This window comes from Aureobasidium melanogenum, assembly GCF_000721775.1.
Source record: "Aureobasidium melanogenum CBS 110374 unplaced genomic scaffold scaffold_3, whole genome shotgun sequence".
In the NCBI taxonomy this organism is placed as follows: domain Eukaryota; kingdom Fungi; phylum Ascomycota; class Dothideomycetes; order Dothideales; family Saccotheciaceae; genus Aureobasidium; species Aureobasidium melanogenum.
The window spans coordinates 919,880-939,479 of record NW_024470055.1 but is presented as its reverse complement, the minus strand read 5'-3'; the positions used below and the strand labels follow the sequence as shown (position 1 = coordinate 939,479).

The 19,600-nt window shown below is 50.9% G+C and overlaps 7 protein-coding genes across 7 annotated transcripts; 2 read left to right on the top strand and 5 right to left on the bottom strand.

Moving 5' to 3' along the window:
• Window positions 1-687: 687 nt before the first annotated feature.
• M437DRAFT_81762 (uncharacterized protein) lies at window positions 688-2,519 on the bottom strand (the record flags this gene model as incomplete). The annotated part of the gene is made up of 2 exons (XM_041027614.1): window positions 688-2,235; window positions 2,292-2,519. 2 exons carry the CDS (start codon window positions 2,517-2,519, stop codon window positions 688-690), a joined length of 1,776 nt encoding a protein of 591 aa, XP_040882940.1.
• Window positions 2,520-3,778: 1,259 nt separating this feature from the next.
• Window positions 3,779-5,031, bottom strand: M437DRAFT_40518 (RBP11-like subunits of RNA polymerase; the record flags this gene model as incomplete). Its single annotated transcript, XM_041020208.1, has 3 exons — window positions 3,779-4,771; window positions 4,825-4,929; window positions 4,978-5,031. The coding sequence occupies 3 exons, from the start codon at window positions 5,029-5,031 to the stop codon at window positions 3,779-3,781; spliced, it is 1,152 nt and encodes a 383-aa protein (XP_040882939.1).
• Window positions 5,032-5,292: 261 nt separating this feature from the next.
• On the top strand, window positions 5,293-6,812 carry M437DRAFT_41829 (putative NADH-ubiquinone oxidoreductase 49 kDa subunit; the record flags this gene model as incomplete). The annotated part of the gene is made up of 3 exons (XM_041020451.1): window positions 5,293-5,943; window positions 5,997-6,725; window positions 6,783-6,812. 3 exons carry the CDS (start codon window positions 5,293-5,295, stop codon window positions 6,810-6,812), a joined length of 1,410 nt encoding a protein of 469 aa, XP_040882938.1.
• Window positions 6,813-9,456: 2,644 nt separating this feature from the next.
• On the bottom strand, window positions 9,457-10,586 carry M437DRAFT_72765 (uncharacterized protein; the record flags this gene model as incomplete). The annotated part of the gene is made up of 2 exons (XM_041025903.1): window positions 9,457-10,389; window positions 10,449-10,586. The coding sequence occupies 2 exons, from the start codon at window positions 10,584-10,586 to the stop codon at window positions 9,457-9,459; spliced, it is 1,071 nt and encodes a 356-aa protein (XP_040882937.1).
• A 778-nt stretch (window positions 10,587-11,364) lies between these two features.
• M437DRAFT_40405 (ARM repeat-containing protein) lies at window positions 11,365-14,958 on the top strand (the record flags this gene model as incomplete). The annotated part of the gene is made up of 1 exon (XM_041020189.1): window positions 11,365-14,958. The coding sequence occupies one exon, from the start codon at window positions 11,365-11,367 to the stop codon at window positions 14,956-14,958; it is 3,594 nt and encodes a 1,197-aa protein (XP_040882936.1).
• Window positions 14,959-15,650: 692 nt separating this feature from the next.
• Window positions 15,651-17,117, bottom strand: M437DRAFT_63449 (uncharacterized protein; the record flags this gene model as incomplete). The annotated part of the gene is made up of 3 exons (XM_041024255.1): window positions 15,651-16,435; window positions 16,486-16,986; window positions 17,060-17,117. 3 exons carry the CDS (start codon window positions 17,115-17,117, stop codon window positions 15,651-15,653), a joined length of 1,344 nt encoding a protein of 447 aa, XP_040882935.1.
• Window positions 17,118-18,137: 1,020 nt separating this feature from the next.
• Window positions 18,138-19,586, bottom strand: M437DRAFT_81756 (uncharacterized protein; the record flags this gene model as incomplete). Its single annotated transcript, XM_041027613.1, has 1 exon — window positions 18,138-19,586. The coding sequence occupies one exon, from the start codon at window positions 19,584-19,586 to the stop codon at window positions 18,138-18,140; it is 1,449 nt and encodes a 482-aa protein (XP_040882934.1).
• Between the last annotated feature and the right edge of the window lie 14 nt (window positions 19,587-19,600).

Sequence of the window (19,600 nt, the reverse complement as noted above, 5' to 3'; positions counted from 1 at the left end):
CCTGCTCGTGCCAATACGACATCTCAGACATTCTTTGCTTCACATTTGATGGTAGCATGTTCACATAAGCCCCAACTTCAAGCTCACAGTAGCGCCAAAGTAGTGTGCGGGTTATCAATTTTAGCACCAATTTACCACAGGTACGGAGAATTTTGGCTTGATCTCTGTGCCATTCCCGACCGACGCTCATCGGGGTCCGAGGCTCTCTCGTGGAGAGCCGAACATTCCATTCAAGATGTCGACTCTCTTGTTCATCTCCTTATCTCGCTTGGACGTGAGCCATTTATCATGTTAAGAATCCGGTCTAGCTACTGTCTATGATTCTGAGAGTGTAACTTATGGATCTCTTGGTCCGGTCGTGGTACGTGGCTCATCATCATCTAAATGCTGTACCACTCTACGACCATCAGTCTTGGCGGGCTTCGGAGCTTTTACTCGATATGATTTCGATTCTCACTTGGAAAGACGGTAAAGGATATTTCGGGATCGCATGTTTCGGAGAATTTCTCACCACTATCTCGCGAAGCGATTGGATGGGGCCATAAACTCGTGCAAGTTTCTAATTCGGAATGGAAACCGTATCGACAGTATGCAGCGACATGTACAGCAATAAAATAGCAAGCCTCTCTGACACCTCCAACACCGTGCAGCATGAAAGAAGAAAAAGATACAACGTCGTAATCATGACTAGAATGTTTCTCCCAGGTCACTCAGCTTGCGAGACGACTTGTCAGAATATTGCGATTGCTGACTGGGCGCAAGACTTGACCGGCGGCCAGAAACGCTATTCCCGAAGCCTCCTCCACTCTGCCGTTTCAAGCCTGGTGTGGGAATCCCACTCCCGCCAATTGCTGTCACTGTCCTCTTGATTGTGGGTGTGGCTACCTCTTCGGTATCCTTTGCATCGGATAGGCTGTTGGACTGACGGTGCACCCGGTTGCGCTGTGATGATGCGAAAGTTCCTCCCATTGAAGTACGAGGTCTTGAAGGAAGGACTGTAGTCTGCGATTGACCGTACGGTACGTTACCCGATCGCGAAGGCGGCCGGGCGAATGAGCCTGTCTCCGCCACGTTGTTGGCCCGGCTGCTCGGGCGGCTAGACTCTCTGTAGGCTGTAGAGGTTGATGTTATGGATGTACTGGATCTTTCCAGTGGATGTGGTCGTTGACCGCCGAACGACAATGTTTTAACGTGCAGGCTAGAGCTCGTCGATCTTGGTGTGGGCGGCGGCAGATTGCTTTCCTCTTGCCTCGTGGATGAGCTTGTGCTGTTACTCGTGCGCTTGTTCCTGTTCCTAACAGTGACGCTATTGGACATGAACGAGCCGCCGGCGAGCGCGCCGATCCGTGGTGATCCTTTCGGTGTGACTGCTCCTCTCGGAGTATTTGGGCCCGGAGGTGGCAGTTTGGAACGTACTGAATGTACTCTTTCCTCGATCTTTTGCATTCTGCCAATCAAGCCCTTGATCTGATACAATGAGCTCGATCTCGGCACGCCTTCTGATCCAACACTAGGTCGTGACTGAAGAGTTGTGCGTCGTTTTGCTGATGGAGTTGTGGTAGTCGCATACGATGGACCGCGCGAATGGCGTGCAGGCTTGAGAGTATTGACGTTGAGACTAGCTCGAGGAGTCGACGTCGGTTCTTGTACGAGTGGGTTCTTCTTTGGGGGAGGAAGCATCTTGGAAACTGGATTTCCAGATGCATCCGAAAGTGGTGGAGAGGGTGGTGTGGGAGTATCTGAGAGTGTGGAAATCTCAGACCTGACCGGCGGAGGGGTGGAAACGGTAGGTGACGAAGCAGCGGTGCGCGACGAAGTTGGTGAGCGAGCATGCAGCCCGGATGCACGTCGTACAGGAGTCAGGTCACGGTAGCGACGGGCTCCTGACTCGGAGAGGCGCAATTTCTCCCGAGTGATGTCTGCCTCGATGCGAAGGTCCGACAACTCATCACGCAGTCGTTGTGTTTGGATGCGCAAGTCTTCTCGCTCCTGCTCGCCAGCGCGCATTTCTTCCTCCAAAAGGACGCCTCTCTCAATTGCGACATTGTATTTGGATTCTAGTTCTTCAAGTGATGATGTTGTGTTGCGAGCCTGTCGCTCGTAGTCGTCGTTATCCACTTCGATGTCTCTGAGTTTCAGTTGGAGTGTTCGATTGGTCTCGCGCATGGTTGTGATCTCCTTCTGTAGCGTTGTCTGCGCCGCGTTCGCCTCGGCCTTTGACTGCTTGTACTTTGTCTGTACCAACCGGTCAGTATAGTCTTACGTGAAGAGCTGAGGACAGGCAATCGCACCTTCCATTCTTCAACCTCGAAGCCTAAACTCTCCACTCGTTCTTTCAACTTCCGCTCTCTCTTCTCGGAAGCTTCGACATCTTTCTCAAGCTCGGCCTCAAGCTCTCTACTAGATTGCTGGAACTCCTGTAACTCGACTTCGAGTTGTTCGTATTGTGCCTTGTAGTATGCAAGTTCTTGTTCGACAGTGGTGCCGTGGCGAAATGGTGAGGAAGGTGGGTTGCTCATATCTTTGGCGCTTATGTGGAGGATATCTCAAGATGTCATATCCGGGTGTTTAGCGATGAGGGGCAACGATTGCTGTATATCGAGACTTTGCGCAAACCAGACTGATTGGGAGGCGGGGCAGCAGTCAGGACGTCGTTGAGCTGTGATGGGCGGTGTAAGAATGCTATGACAGAGTCGCGGCGCTGTCTCGGGTGTTGTCGTGTCGGTCGCTGGGTGTCGCTGAGGGGTCGCTGGGTGTGATGAAGATGAGATCAGGTCGCAGTTGTTGTGTGCGGTGTTTACTGCAACATGCACGCGCAGCCTTAGCGTCGTTGTCTGGGGACGCTTTGGCCGGAAGAGTCAAGAGAGACCTGATCCGAAGAAAAAGCACTTTCAATCTCCTTCGCAGCTGCCTGACGACTCAAGTTCAGGTGCTATAGACAGGATAGGACTGTCTGTCGTATCGTGAGACAGTACATACGCTGATAAACTGATTGTGATCTTGCACGTGCTGCTGTTTCTCATTGTCGCAATCCTCATGCTATTGTTATCATAGACTACGGCCGGCTCAACGGTCGGATGCATGCCATTCTCGTCTCTCAGCCTCTCTCCACAGCCATAACATGAGGGGTATCTTCATAACAACTCCTGATGGCACAGATTATCTATGCAGTCACTGTACGATATATGCTGTACATGTGTTTGGATAGTAAGAAAAGTCTATCTCAACATCTCTCGAAAGGTCTTGCCTTGTCATTGCGACAAGGCCCCGCTCCTCAGCATCTTTCCACAGCTTGATATGTTTTTCGTCTCAGGCATCAATAACAGCATCACCATAGTGCTCTATCACTGGTAAACCATATCAGCAGACGGGAAAATGTCCGACTCGATATTCTGATGGCCTAAGACCTGACTATGGCCTGGTTGATGTGGTATATCGAGGCCTGACCAGCATGACAGGGTCATACCAGAAACGTGAAGTAACTCCAACAGTATTGACCAATCTCAACAGGAACTGGTCTAAAACATACTTGCATCAAAACAACGATTTTGAACGGATGGACCAATCGTTGCAAGCAGAGAGCAACAGATCAAGATGATTGTAATACATCCTTCTAAAAGTTCTTTCCACCACCCAAGGATATTTTGAACCCGCGTGAATCTACATCACTCAGAATGAAAACGCCAATGCTATGCGCGCAAAACCAGGCAAATCGAACACCAACCCCTTTCTTTTTACAGACCCATTAACGCCTTTTCCCTCAAAGCTAGCACTCAGGCTACCTCATCAAGTCGTTCAGGTTTCTCTTGAAGCGCTCACACTTAATCTTCAATGCGCGGACGGACTCAAGGAAGACCTCGTCACTATCGATCTGACCAGTGCTCTCAACAGAGAAGATGAAGTGATCACGAATACGACCGAGTTGCACCTTGTCCTTGAACTCGTCGTGACGAAGACATTCTCGCGAGACGGTATCCTTCATTGGGTCTGCAACAACAGCCTTCTTTTCGCCAGTGGCTGGGTCGTCTTCCAGTGCAATGACGCCACGGGGGAAGCAGCGAGCGAACTTCTTTGCGTCTGCTCCGAGGATGGGCTCCTTGATGTTGATGGAAGGCAGGAGACGGTATGAAGCAGTAGCGACAGGGGAGAACTTGGCGTGGTCGGCTCCGATGCCCTTGATGCAGTGACATTGCAGGTGGATAGTTTGACCAGGTCTCAGCTTGGCGATCAAGATGTCTGGGTTGACGGGGCGGATAGCATCGTCGCCGCTGAAGTATTCGGATTGCTGGCCTTGAGGGTGGAACTGGAATTGATGGGCATAGACGGAGCTGTTGATGTAGAGCTTGTTGGGGTCGCGCTCTCCCTGTCTCGCAAGTTCCTTGCCTTCCGGGCGCCATTCGCAAGTCACGTTGAGTTCGAGAACGATGGTGTTGTTGTCGCGAGGAACCGAGGCGTTAGGATCGATGACTTCGCCAGATTGCTGGAAGATGTGCTGTTGAGCAGGATCGTCCTTGGGAGGGCCCTTCTTGTACCATTGCATCCAGCGGAGACCTTCGCGAGAGCCAGTGAAAGGAATGAGACCGAGACGGTGACAAAGGACCTCGTCCTGGATGATGGAAGTGTTGTCGTAAACGAAGACGTCTTCGATGGCCAGGGTAGGAATCTCGGACAGCATGATACGGCGGTATGCGTTTGCGACAGAGGCATCGATGCCGACGAGCGAAAAGACCGAATCGTACTGATCATTCTTGTGGAAGTTCACTTGCAGCTTCTTGGAGGTGGTCAGAGAGGGTCGCGATCGAGTCTGAAACGAGCATGGCGTACCTGCTTGAAAGCATCGAGGTTCCACGAGTTGTCCTCGCCGGGGTAGTGACCAGGAAAATCAGTAGAGACGACATTTGAGACGGTCTCGGGGTTGATGCCCACGAGCTACACAAGAGTTAGTGGCCGGAAGTTGACACGGAATGAGTCGCGTACTCTTCGTCTCTCGATCTCGTCTTGCGAGGGCTGTTTGAAGGATCTGGCCGACATGATTGATTGACTCGACTTTTTTCTTAACCAGCATCAGTCAAGCTCAAAGAAATTCTGGAAGCACGGCCGCCGGAAGCTGCCAAGCAAAGTTTCAGCGGAAGGGCGGAGCGGAGTGGAGCGGACGAGTGATGACCAAAGGAAAGTCTGTCGATGCGTCGTTGATTGCCCGCCGCAGCTCTACGCCTACGAGTACTCGCCTTCAGCTCTCGCGTCCGCTCGACACCCTCTCCTCTCCCCGTCTGCCTTCTCAATTGCGACACAATGGCAGCTTCATTTGCTCGTATCGCATCCAGGCGACTCTACCAGCGCCCGGCTCTGCCTCGCCCCTCGACCACCTTCCGCTCGCTGTCGACCTCTCTCCCCCGTCACTTTGCCGCCCCCGTCGAGAACCCCAATGCCACTCGCCTGATCCCCGTCGACCCTAACTTCGTTCCTGGAGCACAGAGCGCCGACACCTCCAACGTCAACTTGGCCAACGATGCCGACGAGGACCCAAACCAACGCAAGATCCGCCACTACACTGTCAACTTCGGTCCCCAGCATCCCGCCGCTCACGGTGTGTTGCGTCTGATTCTCGAGCTCAATGGTGAAGAGATTGTCCGCGCAGACCCTCACGTTGGTCTGTTGCACCGTGGTACCGAGAAGTTGATCGAGTACAAGACATACCTCCAGGCTCTGCCCTACTTTGATCGTCTCGACTACGTTTCCATGATGACCAACGAGCAATGTTTCTCCCTGGCTGTTGAGAAGCTGCTCAATATCGAGGTACCCGAGCGTGCCAAGTGGATCCGCACCATGTTCGGTGAAATCACCCGTATCTTGAACCACCTTATGTCTATCCTCTCCCACGCCATGGATGTTGGTGCCCTGACTCCTTTCCTGTGGGGTTTCGAGGAGCGTGAGAAGCTGATGGTGCGTTTATATTCATAATCTAACACGGCACATTTACTGATGATTTGCCACAGGAGTTCTACGAGCGTGTCTCTGGTGCCCGTCTCCACGCTGCTTACGTCCGTCCCGGTGGTGTTTCCCAGGATCTTCCTGTTGGTATCCTTGACGACATCTACCAGTGGGCAACTCAATTCGGTGACCGTATTGACGAGACCGAGGAGCTTTTGACCGACAACCGTATCTGGAAGGGCCGTACCCAGGGTGTCGGTGTTGTTTCTGCCGCAGATGCTCTTAACTACTCTTTCACTGGTGTCATGCTTCGTGGTTCCGGTGTCCCATGGGATGTCCGCAAGTCTCAACCTTACGATGCTTACGACCAGGTTGAGTTCGATGTGCCCGTTGGTGTCAACGGTGACTGCTACGACCGTTACCTCTGCCGTATGGAGGAGTTCCGCCAGTCGCTGCGCATTATCTTCCAGTGCTTGAACAAGATCACCCCTGGACCCATCAAGGTTGAGGACTACAAGATTGCTCCTCCTCCACGTGCTGCCATGAAGGAGAACATGGAGGCTCTCATTCACCACTTCTTGCTTTACAGCAAGGGTTACACCGTTCCTCCCGGTGAGACCTACTCCGCCATCGAGGCCCCCAAGGGTGAGATGGGTGTCTTCGTCGTCTCAGACGGTTCCGAGAGACCCTACAGATGCAAGATCCGTGCTCCTGGTTTCGCCCACTTGGGATGCTTCGACCAAATCTCAAGAGGTCACTTGTTGGCCGATGCTGTCGCCATTATCGGCACTATGGTAAGTCAAGCCGTACCTCTACACTTTCAAATACCCTGCTAACAAGCGCGAAATTAGGATTTGGTCTTTGGAGAGGTCGACCGCTGATATATTCGTTGTTCTAAAAGGAATATTCACGATACAGAGAGCGAGGAGTGTTTTGTGGTGTAAATATGCGGCGTTTTTTATATCAACTTTCTTCGTTGAAATGGTTCAACGGCATTATGTACTTGCTTTAGATAAGTTAACCCGATCCCTTTCTTTTGTATTCTCTACTGCATATATGCCGCATTTTGTTCATCTGTAGCATTTGGTTGTTGGCTCAATCGGTGGTGGATATGACAAAATGCCATTGGTGTAGGAAGTCGGCTTGGCTTCTGAGCAACCGCCTCTTGTCTAGCAAAGCTCTGGGCAAATACAGAAATGGCTCTCGGGATTCGAGCAGAGAAAATCCGTCGTCTCTCCAGACACACACCCCCAATCACAGTAAATTGTGCATTGCAGCAGCTCGAAAATAGCTTCTATCTCCTCCATGAGGACAGCAGGATAGGGGCCAAGGGCTCTTGGCCGGGTATCTGTGTTTTTCACTCTCTCACATCAATCTGGAAATCAAGTAGGCTGTAGAAATGCACAATGCTTATGAGAACGAGATGGAGTCCACAGAGAGCTGTTAGTCTTCTGACTTGCTGTGGTCATACGTCTAAAGTGCATGTCTTTGTGCATTTTGATAGCTTACACATTGCCCCTGATTCAGTTGGGGACATAGTTTATATGCTTGTCTTGGAATGAACCCAAGAGAAAGTGACACGAGATTCGGTGAAGGAAAGTGAATGTTCACAGGTAGCAGTGAGATGACGATGTCACAGTTCAACTCATTTGAATAAAGACTTGAAGCGCATCTTCTCTTGTTTCTGCGGCGCCCTTTCCTTTATCTGAATCACTGCAATACCTAGCTAGGTATGTTTTCCTAGGGGCAATTCACTTTTCTCTTTTGCTGTTCCCTCCTTTCACTTCAATGCCACCTACGTGCAGCAAACAAAGCGTCTAGCTGCCTGTATAGTCTATTTTCTCCCTCATTTAACTCGCTCTTCTGTCAAGTTCGACAGGTATCAACAAATCATATAGTGTCACGCCGTTCTAGCCACATAAGTTCACTATATCCCCAGCAAACTGCGAGAGTTCAAATCAGAGCAAGGCACCAGACTCTACCTAACACGCTCGTGATACTGATCGCACTCATAACAGACCCAACTTCAATCTTAGCTGAGATCAAGAGTAATGAGTGAGTTCTTCTAGAACGAGTGACTCGTTCTGGGTCTATTAGGCATGTCTGACCGATCCTTAGTCTGGCATTCCGCTTGACCAAGAAGTCGTCATATCTCACAAGGTCCAAAACCCTTACCAAGAATCTCGCAGACCTGGACCCAGAGCCTGGACAGAACTTTCTGCAGCAAGATGTGCACCTTGTGGGATTCGTCAACAGTACCGATGCACCTGCCACTGAAGAAGTGGCAGAGATGGCTCTTGAGAATATTCAAGTGAGATTGATTCGAGGTACACTTTAAGGTCTTCTGTTTAACACATCTCTAACTCCAGCCGTATTGTTGCAGATTACTCGACGATGGCTTGGGAGGTAACAGAGTACTTGAAGTCGGAGGACTTAGCCTGTAAATTCTGATGGCCTTCTGGAATTAGAGCGCTGCCTCAAGCATAACGGAAAATTTCACATTTCCATTTTCATCATTTGTCTTACATCCCGACGACAGCTTCTCTTCGCTCCTGAGGCATTCCCATACATCTCACTCCAGGGAGTGATGTTTTCATTCATGCTTGAATTCACCCTTTTCTGTAGTCCTCAAAAGCTCTTCAGCGGTGGTGTTTTATAGAAGGAGTTCGCTCTGCCAGATTTCTTGTTCGACGAAGCTGTTTTCTGCCGGCATGAGGTTGTTTAGTAGACAATTGTATCATGAGTATTGATTTGTGTTGCATTTTACTTGTCCATCTAGTCAATCATTGGATGCTGACTGCTTTAGTAGTATTTTCTCTCCACAAGACTCTGACATAGTCAAAGGAGGACCATGGCCAAAAAGAATCACAGGTTTGGTGGTATCAGGTTCTAAGCTTACTTTTCCCATGTGTTGTTCCCTCCACTTATCCTCCATCTCCTCACTCTTCTCCTCCAGCCCTTCGATAGTGGCCAGACCTCTTCCCACAGAGGCGCTATATCGAAAGGCATAGATGATAGATTGGACTGGCGAACGTCTTAGCTGATGCAGTGGTTCGAACTCAAGATGTGTTTGTTGTTGCGTTTGGTGTGGTCTTGATTGGTGTGGTTGACTGTCGCATTGGGTTAGCTGCGTAATCAATTGATGGTTGTGATAACCGTTAGACCAGAGTGATTGTTGGAGGTAATGGCAGATTGACTTGTATATAAAGCATGCTTGTTGCTGTCTGCTCTCCGGAGGCAATTGCGACTTTCAGACTCTGAGATGTGGGTTCGTGCTAGATCAACAGGAAGCAACTACATCCGTCTTGCAGAAACATAGCTTGTCAATCGACCTTGCCCAAGTACTCTTCGTGGATGGTATTCTTCGAAAGCACGAGTATGTATCAAGTAGTGGGTTGAAAACACTAATTAATTACTTCGATCAAGCTATCGATCTGTTGAGCGAGTGAATTGTACATAACCTTGCGACCATTCTTGTATGTTGACACCCTTGACCATCAGTTTACTCAATCGTAACCACACGACTTACTCCAACTCGGCAAGTGCGTTCTCAGCCAGCTCCTCGTATTTCTTTGGCACGAATCTCTCCGACTTCCAACCTCTGGCTCTGCCTTCTTTAATCCGAGTCTGCTTCTCCTGATTCTCTGTCTCTGGGTCTTTGAAGCTCCAGAAACTGCGGGATTGGGGCAGTCTGGTGTTGGCTTTTGTGTCACTGGTGGAAGAAGTAGATCCGCTCTGACGGCGGATACGCTCTTCTTGTCCCATAGTGGTGGTATGCTTCAAGTCGAGCAGCTGCTGAAGATGGGTGCTGATTTGAGCATGGAGAGCAGTGAGGTGGTTCAGGTAAGCAGCTTGAGCACGCGAAGCAGAAGGCTGGCCAGATTTGCAGGAGGGCGTCGGAGACGGAGGATGAGGTGAATCGAACGAATCGTTGCTGTTGTTTGCGCTGAGGTTCTCGGTCCTGATCGGTGTATCCTGAGCAGATGTTGCACCACTTGATGACTCGGATGGGGAGACTGTGAAGAGGTCGTCAAGGGGCGTCATCATGTCTTGACATACGCTGTACTGGATCGCCTTGACTGTTGCGCAGGATAGGGGAGTGAAAGTGCGTGGCCAGCTGAAGTTGATACGCTCGGCGCGCTTATTAGATTTGGTGTGAGACTGATCCAGTTCTGGGCCGAGATGAGCAAGAGATGGCTTGTCGGTTCTTTTGCGCGCATGAGTGCTTTCGAGCTTAGAAACGGGATCGTTCAGAGCAAGACCGGGTAGGGACAGTCTCGAGCTCTCCTCGAGACGATCTTTTGCTTGCAAGCATGCTTCCAGTGCTTTGTTGTAGGCTGCTTCTGCTGCAGAGATTTTGGGGAGTCTACATACAGAGTAGATGTGCATTATTCTGGCAAGACCTTCGTGAGACAATGCAGCATAGAGGCTGAGGAAGATAACATGTGCAGGTTCATCCTATCGATTGTGTTAGATGAAGCGACTTGTGGATATCAGTCTGATGAATGTTAATTCACCTGATGGTGGTCAAGTAAATCATCGCATTTGCGCGCACACTCTTTGTATTGATGATTTAGGTATAATGCTTTGATGTAGTGCAGCTCGAAAGGGAATGATGGTGTTATATCCACGCGCGGATGCAATCCTTTATCCATGTTGAATAGGCATGCCGTAGAGTAAGGAGCGAAGAAGCGAATAGAAAGTTATTGATTTTGAGCAAGGATGGGCAATTCGGAAAGTGTAAAAATGTGATGGATGCAACTTTGTGTTTATGGAACGACCAACAACACGGAAATAGAGTCCCTCGGCATACACACCACCTACGTGGAAATTTCTTGCAGTTTCATTACAGAGGCTCTTTTAGGTGGCATCTCCAACCTGGAGTCCTGTGTGAAATTCGATAGCTGCTGAAACGCAGAAAGGTTTTCGTGCAAAGGCATTTTCTCATGAGCTCCTTTGGCTGCATGACTTACACGCAACCTCATACTATTCTAGGAAGAGTGTGAAAATACCAGACTTAGCAGGCGCTATCGGACAGACAAGAAAGATCTGGAAAGGAGCCTGGCGAGGCACTCGTTCTAGAGCTGTGATTTGTCGTCCCACTCACGAATGAAAGAAGTTTCTCAGATACCGACTAGATGTCCGACGTGTAAGCAACACAGTGCTCGTGAAGTGTGAAACATATCATGGTCATCGTCAAATTCAGAAAAGAGTCAGACGAGGTTGCTGGAGGTTGGAGTCGATAGAAGGTGGAAAGCGGTCGTCGGCTTGGCATCAACTTTCTGGAGGAAGCGTCACATTCGGAAAGAAGCAGCACCATCTTGACTTCATTACATCCCTCTTATCGACGACCGGACGCTGTGCGCAAACACCTCAACGTTTGCACAACCTGTATATTAATGACCCCTTGAATGTCCAACTAGTGACATCACCATGTCTGACGGTAAGCACAGCAATCTGACCACGCGCCGCGCCGACACTGACGAGGCGACAGCTGAAATCCGACGACTGCAGCAGGAGCGCGCCTCTACCAGGGCCAATCCGACCAAGCAGTCGCTGACTGACAATGCCGATACTGATCTCTACGGAAATGGAACTGTCGACAAATATGCCGGATACAACACGTCGATCGCCGTCAACGAGGACGACGACATGGACGATGCTGATGGCGAGGACCAGAGCAGGAGACTGGTCGGCCAGTACACCGCCACTACTGAACAAATGAACGAGTACGCACATGGAGAAGTCGACATCCTCGTCGATCGCGAGAAGCAGGCCCAAATCGCCAGTCGCGAGTCGGACTACCAGAAGCGTCGCTTCAATCGCCAACTCAGCCCCGATGGTCAAAGCTACAAGGAGGTCATGAAGCAACGTGAGCTTGAGCGCGAGGAAGAGCGGGTACACAAGCTTATCGAAGAGAAGCAGGCCAAGGGAGAGGATGGCATGGATGGTGTGGTTGAACATAAGCCTACACTCAAGGCCGACGAGGATTCGAGCGAAGTCGCTGCCCCTCGTAAGCGAAAGCAACGATGGGACACCTCATCTGAGGACGCCGCTGCGAAGGATGCCGTCGTTAAGAGCGAAGGTGCTCCCGAAACCAAGCGTTCTCGCTGGGACTCTACACCTGCTCCAGCAGCTCAGACCGAGCCAAGAAAGCGCTCTCGATTCGATATGGCACCTTCCTTGACCGCTGCGACTCCTGTTGGTGGGAATGCAGGCCTTGCCACTCCTATGCACCCCTCCCAGGCTCCTGCTGTTGGCGCTGGCTATGGTTCCGATATCTCTGCCAGAAACGCTCCTCTTTCCGATGAAGAGCTCGACATGATGCTTCCTGGTGAAAACGAAGGTTACCGCGTTCTGCCATTCCCTCCTGGATACGAGCCTACACGAGTACCCGCACACAGAGTTCCTAGCACTCCTGCTTCGCTACAAGGCGGTTTCATGATGCAGCAACCTGTGGACCCTCGATCACTTGGCAAGGATCTCCCAAGCGAGCTGCCTGGAGTGGGTGAGCTTCGCCTGAAGCCAGAAGATATGGCATACTTCGGAAAGCTTGTCGACGGCGCTGATGAGAACGAGATGAGTGTTGATGAACTCAAGGAGCGCAAGATCATGCGTCTGCTCATCAAGGTCAAGAACGGAACCCCACCTATGCGTAAAACTGCGCTCCGTCAACTTACTGACAATGCCCGCTCGTTCGGTGCTGGTCCACTCTTCGATCAAATTCTTCCTTTGCTCATGGAGAAGACACTCGAAGACCAAGAACGTCATTTGCTGGTCAAGGTCATTGATCGTATCCTATACAAGCTTGATGATTTGGTCAGACCTTATACCCACAAGATTCTGGTCGTTATTGAGCCATTGCTGATCGACCAAGATTACTATGCACGTGTCGAGGGTCGCGAAATTATCTCGAACCTGGCTAAAGCTGCTGGTCTTGCACACATGATTTCTACCATGCGTCCTGATATTGATCATGCAGATGAGTACGTCAGAAACACTACTGCTCGTGCTTTCGCAGTCGTTGCCAGCGCTCTTGGTATTCCTGCACTTCTTCCTTTCCTGCGCGCTGTATGCAAGAGTAAGAAGTCATGGCAAGCAAGACACACTGGTGTCAAGATTGTGCAGCAAATTCCTATTCTCATGGGCTGTGCTGTCCTACCACATCTCAAAGGTCTTGTTGACTGCATAGGAGACAACTTGAATGATGAACAGACAAAGGTCCGTACTGTTACAGCATTGGCCATCGCTGCTCTTGCCGAGGCTGCCAACCCTTACGGTATCGAGAGTTTCGACGATATCCTCAACCCTCTCTGGACCGGAGCTCGCAAGCAGCGTGGTAAGGGTCTTGCTGGTTTCCTCAAGGCCGTCGGTTATGTTGTTCCTCTCATGGACGAAGAATTTGCCAACTACTACGTCAGCCAGATCATGGAGATTCTGCTTCGTGAGTTCTCCTCGCCTGACGAGGAGATGAAGAAGGTTGTCTTGAAGGTTTTGTCACAATGCGCTAACACCAATGGTGTTACTGCTGCTTACCTGAAAGAGACCGTGCTTGATGACTTCTTCAAGAGCTTCTGGGTACGAAGAATGGCACTGGACCGACGAAACTATGTTCAGGTTGTTGAGACTACCGGAGACCTTGGTCGAAAGGTTGGCTGTGGTGAGATCGTGGAGAGGATTGTTGACAATCTCAAAGATGAGAGTGAAGCATACCGAAAGATGACAATGGAGACGATTGAGAAGTCCATTGCCAGTTTGGGTGCTGCAGATATCAACGAGCGTCTCGAAGAGCGCTTGGTCGATGGTATCTTGACCGCTTTCCAAGAACAAACAGTAGAAGACATTACCATCTTGAACGGATTTGGAACAGTGGTCAACGCCCTCGACACTCGATGCACACCATACCTTCCTCAAATCGCCAGTACTATTCTCTTCCGTCTGAGCAACAAGTCGGCGACTGTCAGACAACAAGCTGCAGATCTGGTCTCACGAATTGCTATCGTCATGAAGCACTGCGGACAGGAGAATCTTTTGGGCACAATCAGTATCAACCTGTACGAGAATTTGGGTGAAGAGTATCCCGAAGTTCTTGGTTCAGTCCTTGGTGCACTGCGCTCAATTGTCACCGTCATCGGCATCAACCAAGTGCAGCCACCCATCAAGGACTTGCTACCACGCCTTACCCCCATTCTTCGAAACCGTCACGAAAAGGTCCAGGAAAACACGATCGACTTGGTTGGTCGTATCGCAGATCGTGGTCCAGAAAGTGTCAACCCTCGTGAATGGATGCGTATCTGTTTCGAGCTGCTTGACATGCTCAAGGCGCACAAGAAGGGTATCCGACGAGCAGCCAACAATACATTCGGCTTCATCGCCAAGGCCATTGGTCCACAAGATGTTCTGGCAACACTGCTGAACAATTTGCGCGTCCAAGAACGTCAATCGCGTGTCTGTACCGCCGTTGCTATTGGCATCGTTGCGGAAACTTGCGCGCCTTTCACTGTTCTGCCGGCATTGATGAACGAATACCGTGTGCCTGAACTCAACGTGCAGAACGGTGTGCTCAAGTCACTGTCCTTCCTCTTCGAGTACATTGGTGAGATGGCTAAGGATTACGTCTACGCCGTAACACCACTTCTTGAAGACGCACTCATCGACCGCGACCAAGTGCATCGCCAAACAGCAGCATCGGTCGTCAAGCACGTAGCCCTGGGAGTGGTCGGCCTTGGCTGCGAAGACGCCATGCTCCACTTGCTCAACCTGCTCTACCCCAACATCTTTGAGACCTCGCCTCACGTTATCGACCGCATGATCGAGGCCATCGATGCCGTTCGTGTGGCCGTCGGTACTGGTGTTGTGATGAACTACGTCTGGGCTGGCCTCTTCCACCCTGCACGCAAAGTCAGAACGCCATATTGGCGACTCTACAACGATGCTTATGTTCATGCTGCGGATGCTATGGTGCCTTACTATCCTAACCTCGACGATGAGACCTGTGATAGATTCGAGTTGATGGCGATCTTCTAGATACAAAAACAGTATTCTCGCAAGGGTTACATCGTTACATTGCTTTCTCGGAGGGCGTCGTTCGGTATGGGAGGTTTCAGGTAGTTCTTGAGTTTACTGGTCGATCAAGCCGTGCACCTAAGTAGGTAGTTTCACGAAAAACGAATGCATTTCCACGATACAATACAAACTCTCTGCCTGATCATTTCAGCACCAACTTGTTGACCTTACCGTGTGGCTAAAGTCTGTAACTCGAGGGTCCTCCAAATATAGCAAAGAGCAAAGTGTATGCTATAAGAATGCACAGTAGTATCAGCAATCAGGATAGTGCCTACCGAGAGACAACAATTTATCGACTCTCTGTAGACACGCCCCTGCTTCTGCAAAGAACTGTGCATTTTTATAGTGTACAAATTGCTCTTTGCTGAAGTTGGAGTACGATGGGAGTTTACAGACCTTAGCCGGACGAGGCTACAAACGTGACTCAATGCTCAGTCATGTCAAAGCAAGATGTAAGCAGTATCAATTGAGTTCGTAACAGAAAGAAAAGATTGGTATGAAAAGATGTATACAGAAAAGAAAAACCATGACCTAAAACCCTTGAGGAATGCCAGTTTTCCAAATACAGGTTTCCCCCCGTCTTGGTTCATTAACACAAGACACATAAACAAATAACGCCCGCTTTCGTGAATACAACGTTTCATGATACATGCTCATGAGTAGAATTGACCCTTCTGGAAACTCTCGACGCTGAGGTCGCCAGCCTTGCCTTGGACATTGGGAGGTACATCTCTAGGAGCAGCCTTGACGAGGTCTTTTTCTCTGTCGACCATAGTGTTTGTGCGGCTGTCGGCGCTAGTTGTGGTCATTGTTTGGGCACGGCTGCCAGCAGGGCTGGTCCCGCTGGTAATCTGGCCTTGAGGGCGGCGCTGGATGGTCTCAAGGTAAGGGGCAGGGAGGTATCCCTTACGGCCATCGCGGGCACGGCATTGCCACCATTCTGAGGGGTTGCCGAGGGGGTCTGTCTTGCTGAGGACAGCGACAAGGTCGCCCTTGGAAACGGCGAGATCGACGCCTTGGACGGCGTTTGCGTTTGCTTCAGGGTTGAAGTCGTAGAGGACACGGCAGAAATCGAGTTTTGAGGGGTCGAGAGGTTGTTGGGGGCCTTCGGCTTGAAGGCGACGTTGTTCTTCTTCCTCTTGGCTGCGGGCGAGGGCGCGGATGAGCTTGCCCATGAGGTATGGCAGACCGAAGACTGCGAGGATGAACATGACGAAGGGCTTCTTGCTGGCACGGGGAGGTGCGGGAGAACCGTCAGGCAGGCGGCCATTGAAGCTTGCGAAGTTGGCAGGAGTGAGCTCAGTACTGCTTGCAGGGAGTGGGCGTCCAGTCAATTTGGCAATGGCTGTGCGGATCCATCGGATGATGGTGAAAATACCTAGGACCTGGCCCAGCGTTTGCCGTAGATTGCCAAATTGTTCGGCAACAGAAACCATGGCTAGAGAGACATTAGTACGATAGCAGTGTTGATGGTATCAGGAGACATACCAAAGAAACTCGAGTGGGTGGCCATGTAGGTACTCTCAAGCATCTGGGCAAAACCACCGAAGGCACCGACGATGCTCTCGATGAGCTGGAAGGTGGCTTGTGTACTCTGGCTGAAAGACTGGGTCAGGCTCTGGCCATTGGGACCCATAGGACCGCCCATGCCACCGTAGCCACCACCGTACATGCCACCCATACCACCGTAGGGACTTCCGCCGTACATGCCGCCTCCTCCATACATGCCGCCTCCGTACATGCCTCCACCATAGCCGGTACCGAAGCGTGAGTAGGGCGAAGTCATGGCGCCACCACCGTAGCCGTAAGGTGAGGATTGATAAGGTTGAGCGCTCGAGAAATTGGAGGCGGTGCGGTCAACAACAGAGTTGAGCGACTCAGGTCGCGATGGAAGTGCAGGTGTCGCCGCTGTAGTAGCAGCAGTATTTGATGATGATGATGGGGTCGCGGCCGTGGTTGATGTGGGTATGGCGGCCGACGAAGTCAAGGCTGTGTCATGGCATGTCAGTCGAGTCCGGGGCGGGCGCTGTCTTGTCTCGCGCTGGGCAGACCCATAACGTACCCGATGATGAGGCAGTGCGTCCTCTTTCCCACGGCTTTGGCGGCGATGGCGTCGCCATATTCTGCCAAATATAAAAGATGGTCGTCTGTTGACTGAGATTCACAACCCCAGAGTTTTGGACGAGAAAGTGACGAACCGCACGCCGTCGTCGCTCCCAAGATGCCGAGGCTGTTTATGCGCCCGCTTGCCGTCGCCTCCAATTTTTTGTCACGCACGTGAGCAAGTACTCGAGTACTTCTCTATCTTTTACAATTCTCGATCATTCCATAACCATGTGAAGAAAGTATAATTTGGACTCAACATATACAGAAAATAAACCATATGCTGTGGTATCGTCTGGTCTACCAGACAGATAACTCGCTGTTTTGATATGGCTGCTTTGGACTAAATCTCCACTTTTGGCCATTGCCGAGGGAAAGGGTCTTGTTTGGTCCAAACGTCCACGCCCAAGTTCATACCACACATGCCAAGGACCGTCACCATCTCACCATTGACACCTCCCACGACGAGTTGTCAATCATTATAAGCTGTCAAAATACACGGTTGTTCTTCAGAAGGAGGTGTGTTCATGGAGAGAACGCGAGATATAGTTCTCTCTGTGGAAACCACTCCCAGTTGCAAAGTATTGTGCATTTTTATAGAAATAGGTGACCATATCAGCATTCAGAGAGAAAGGACTAGTCCGTGAACATGCTGTAACCTATGCATGGTTGGGTCGAGACTGCAGTGTGGCTAGGTCTAGACCAACGACATACATTCCAACCAGCCACTTCAATCAGCCATCATGACATACGACCACCACATGTGCTAATGATTATCACAATCTCAAAGGACGAGGCTCAGCTGTTGATGCAAGTCTTTGGAATTTCGCTAAGTACAGTCGGCATGCTAATCACTAATTTGTGCAGTAGTGACATCCAACACACCATCCTTTTCCACACGCCCAGCGCTATGAACATCCAATGCTCCTATCTGCGAAATTCCAAACCAACTAAAGATTAATAAAAGTAAAACAGAAACATAGCCTCGTCAAAGAAGTTTAAGCAGATTGACAAAAGAACATTTCAGCCTTTTTTTTTTACGACACCAAGGCGAAGAGGGAGTTCAAGGTGTTCTGGATCAAGCTGGTCTCGCATTGATTGGAGATCCATGAAGCATCGATGCTGGTGGGGACTTGGTAGTCGTTGTCGAGGACCTTGATGTGCATGTTCTCGCCGTTGAGGAGGACCATGGCCTTCATGCTGCCAGAGATGGGACGCTTGAAGTAGTCCGAGTTGCCACCCTTGATGTTGCTGTGAAGAGTAGACTTGCAGCGGAGATCACCAGGAGCAAGGACCTCGAAGATGTCGAACTCACCGCAACCGGTCGTCCAGCAAGAGCAATCAGCCTGGCCGTACTGGAGAGTGCGAGGGATCTGAGCGTTGAGCATCCAGATGGCGGGCATGTCACCGTTGGTAGCAGCATCAGTGTTACCATCAAGAGGCATCTCGAACTCGAAGAAGAAAGCCTTCTGGGCGCCAGCGAAACCGTGGTAAGCAACTTGGCCGTCACGGACGTAGCCACAGTCACCACCATCACACTCCTTGTCAGACATGATGATGACCTCGTCGTTGGAGGCCAGCTGAGTGTCAGCGAGGACCTGAGGGGAGGAGGCACCAGCGTTGCCCTGGCTGTTAGAGTATGAGAGCGAGTTGCCGAAAGTGTAGTCGAAGACACCCGAGCCCTGGCCACCATTGTGGTTCAGGAAAACGACATTGTCTACGGAGCCGGCCTCAGAGTTGTAGTAAGCCTTGCGACCCCAGGACCCAGAGCTGCCAGAGGAAGCAGAGGCAGAAGCGGAGGACGACTGGGATGAGGAGCTGGAGGAGGCCGATGCGACGACGGCAGAGCTGGAGCTGGAAGCACTGGAGCTGTATGCGGCAGGAGCGTTGACCTTCAGGAGCTTGTTCAAGAAGCCAGCTGAAGCAGACTCGGTGCTTGCAGGAGCGGCAGCAGCAGAAGTGGTGGCTGCAGGAGCAGCGGCAGCAGTAGTAGCAACGCCAGACCACTCGTTGATCCAGGAAACGGTCTGTCCATCGATTACGGCGGTCACCCAATCGCCAACACCGCGCTTCTCAACATCTTCGTCACGCTTGTGCTTGTGAGCATGCTGGTGGGCGTGGTTGTGACGGTGCATGGCGCTACGCTTGGCCTTCTTGGAAGATTCAGAAGAGTCGGCGCTGGGTGAGAAGAAAGCAAACTGCTTGAGCTTGAGAGGACCACGGAAATGGAGAGAGACTTCCTCATCAAGAGGAGACATCTCACCCGAATAGCCGTAAGGAGTGGAAGAGCAAGAACCAGAGTTGCTGTCCATGTTGGTAATCTTGTTGTAAGAGCCCTTGCCCATCATTCCAGTGTAGGTGATAGAGTCGACGGCCTGGCAATACCAGTTGCCATTGTCGTCGACGGAACCCTTGCTGCAAAGGTCGGCAGCAACTCCAGAGATGGAAGCAGCCAGGACAGCGCTGGCGGCGATGAAGTTCTTCATTGTGTTGTTGAGCG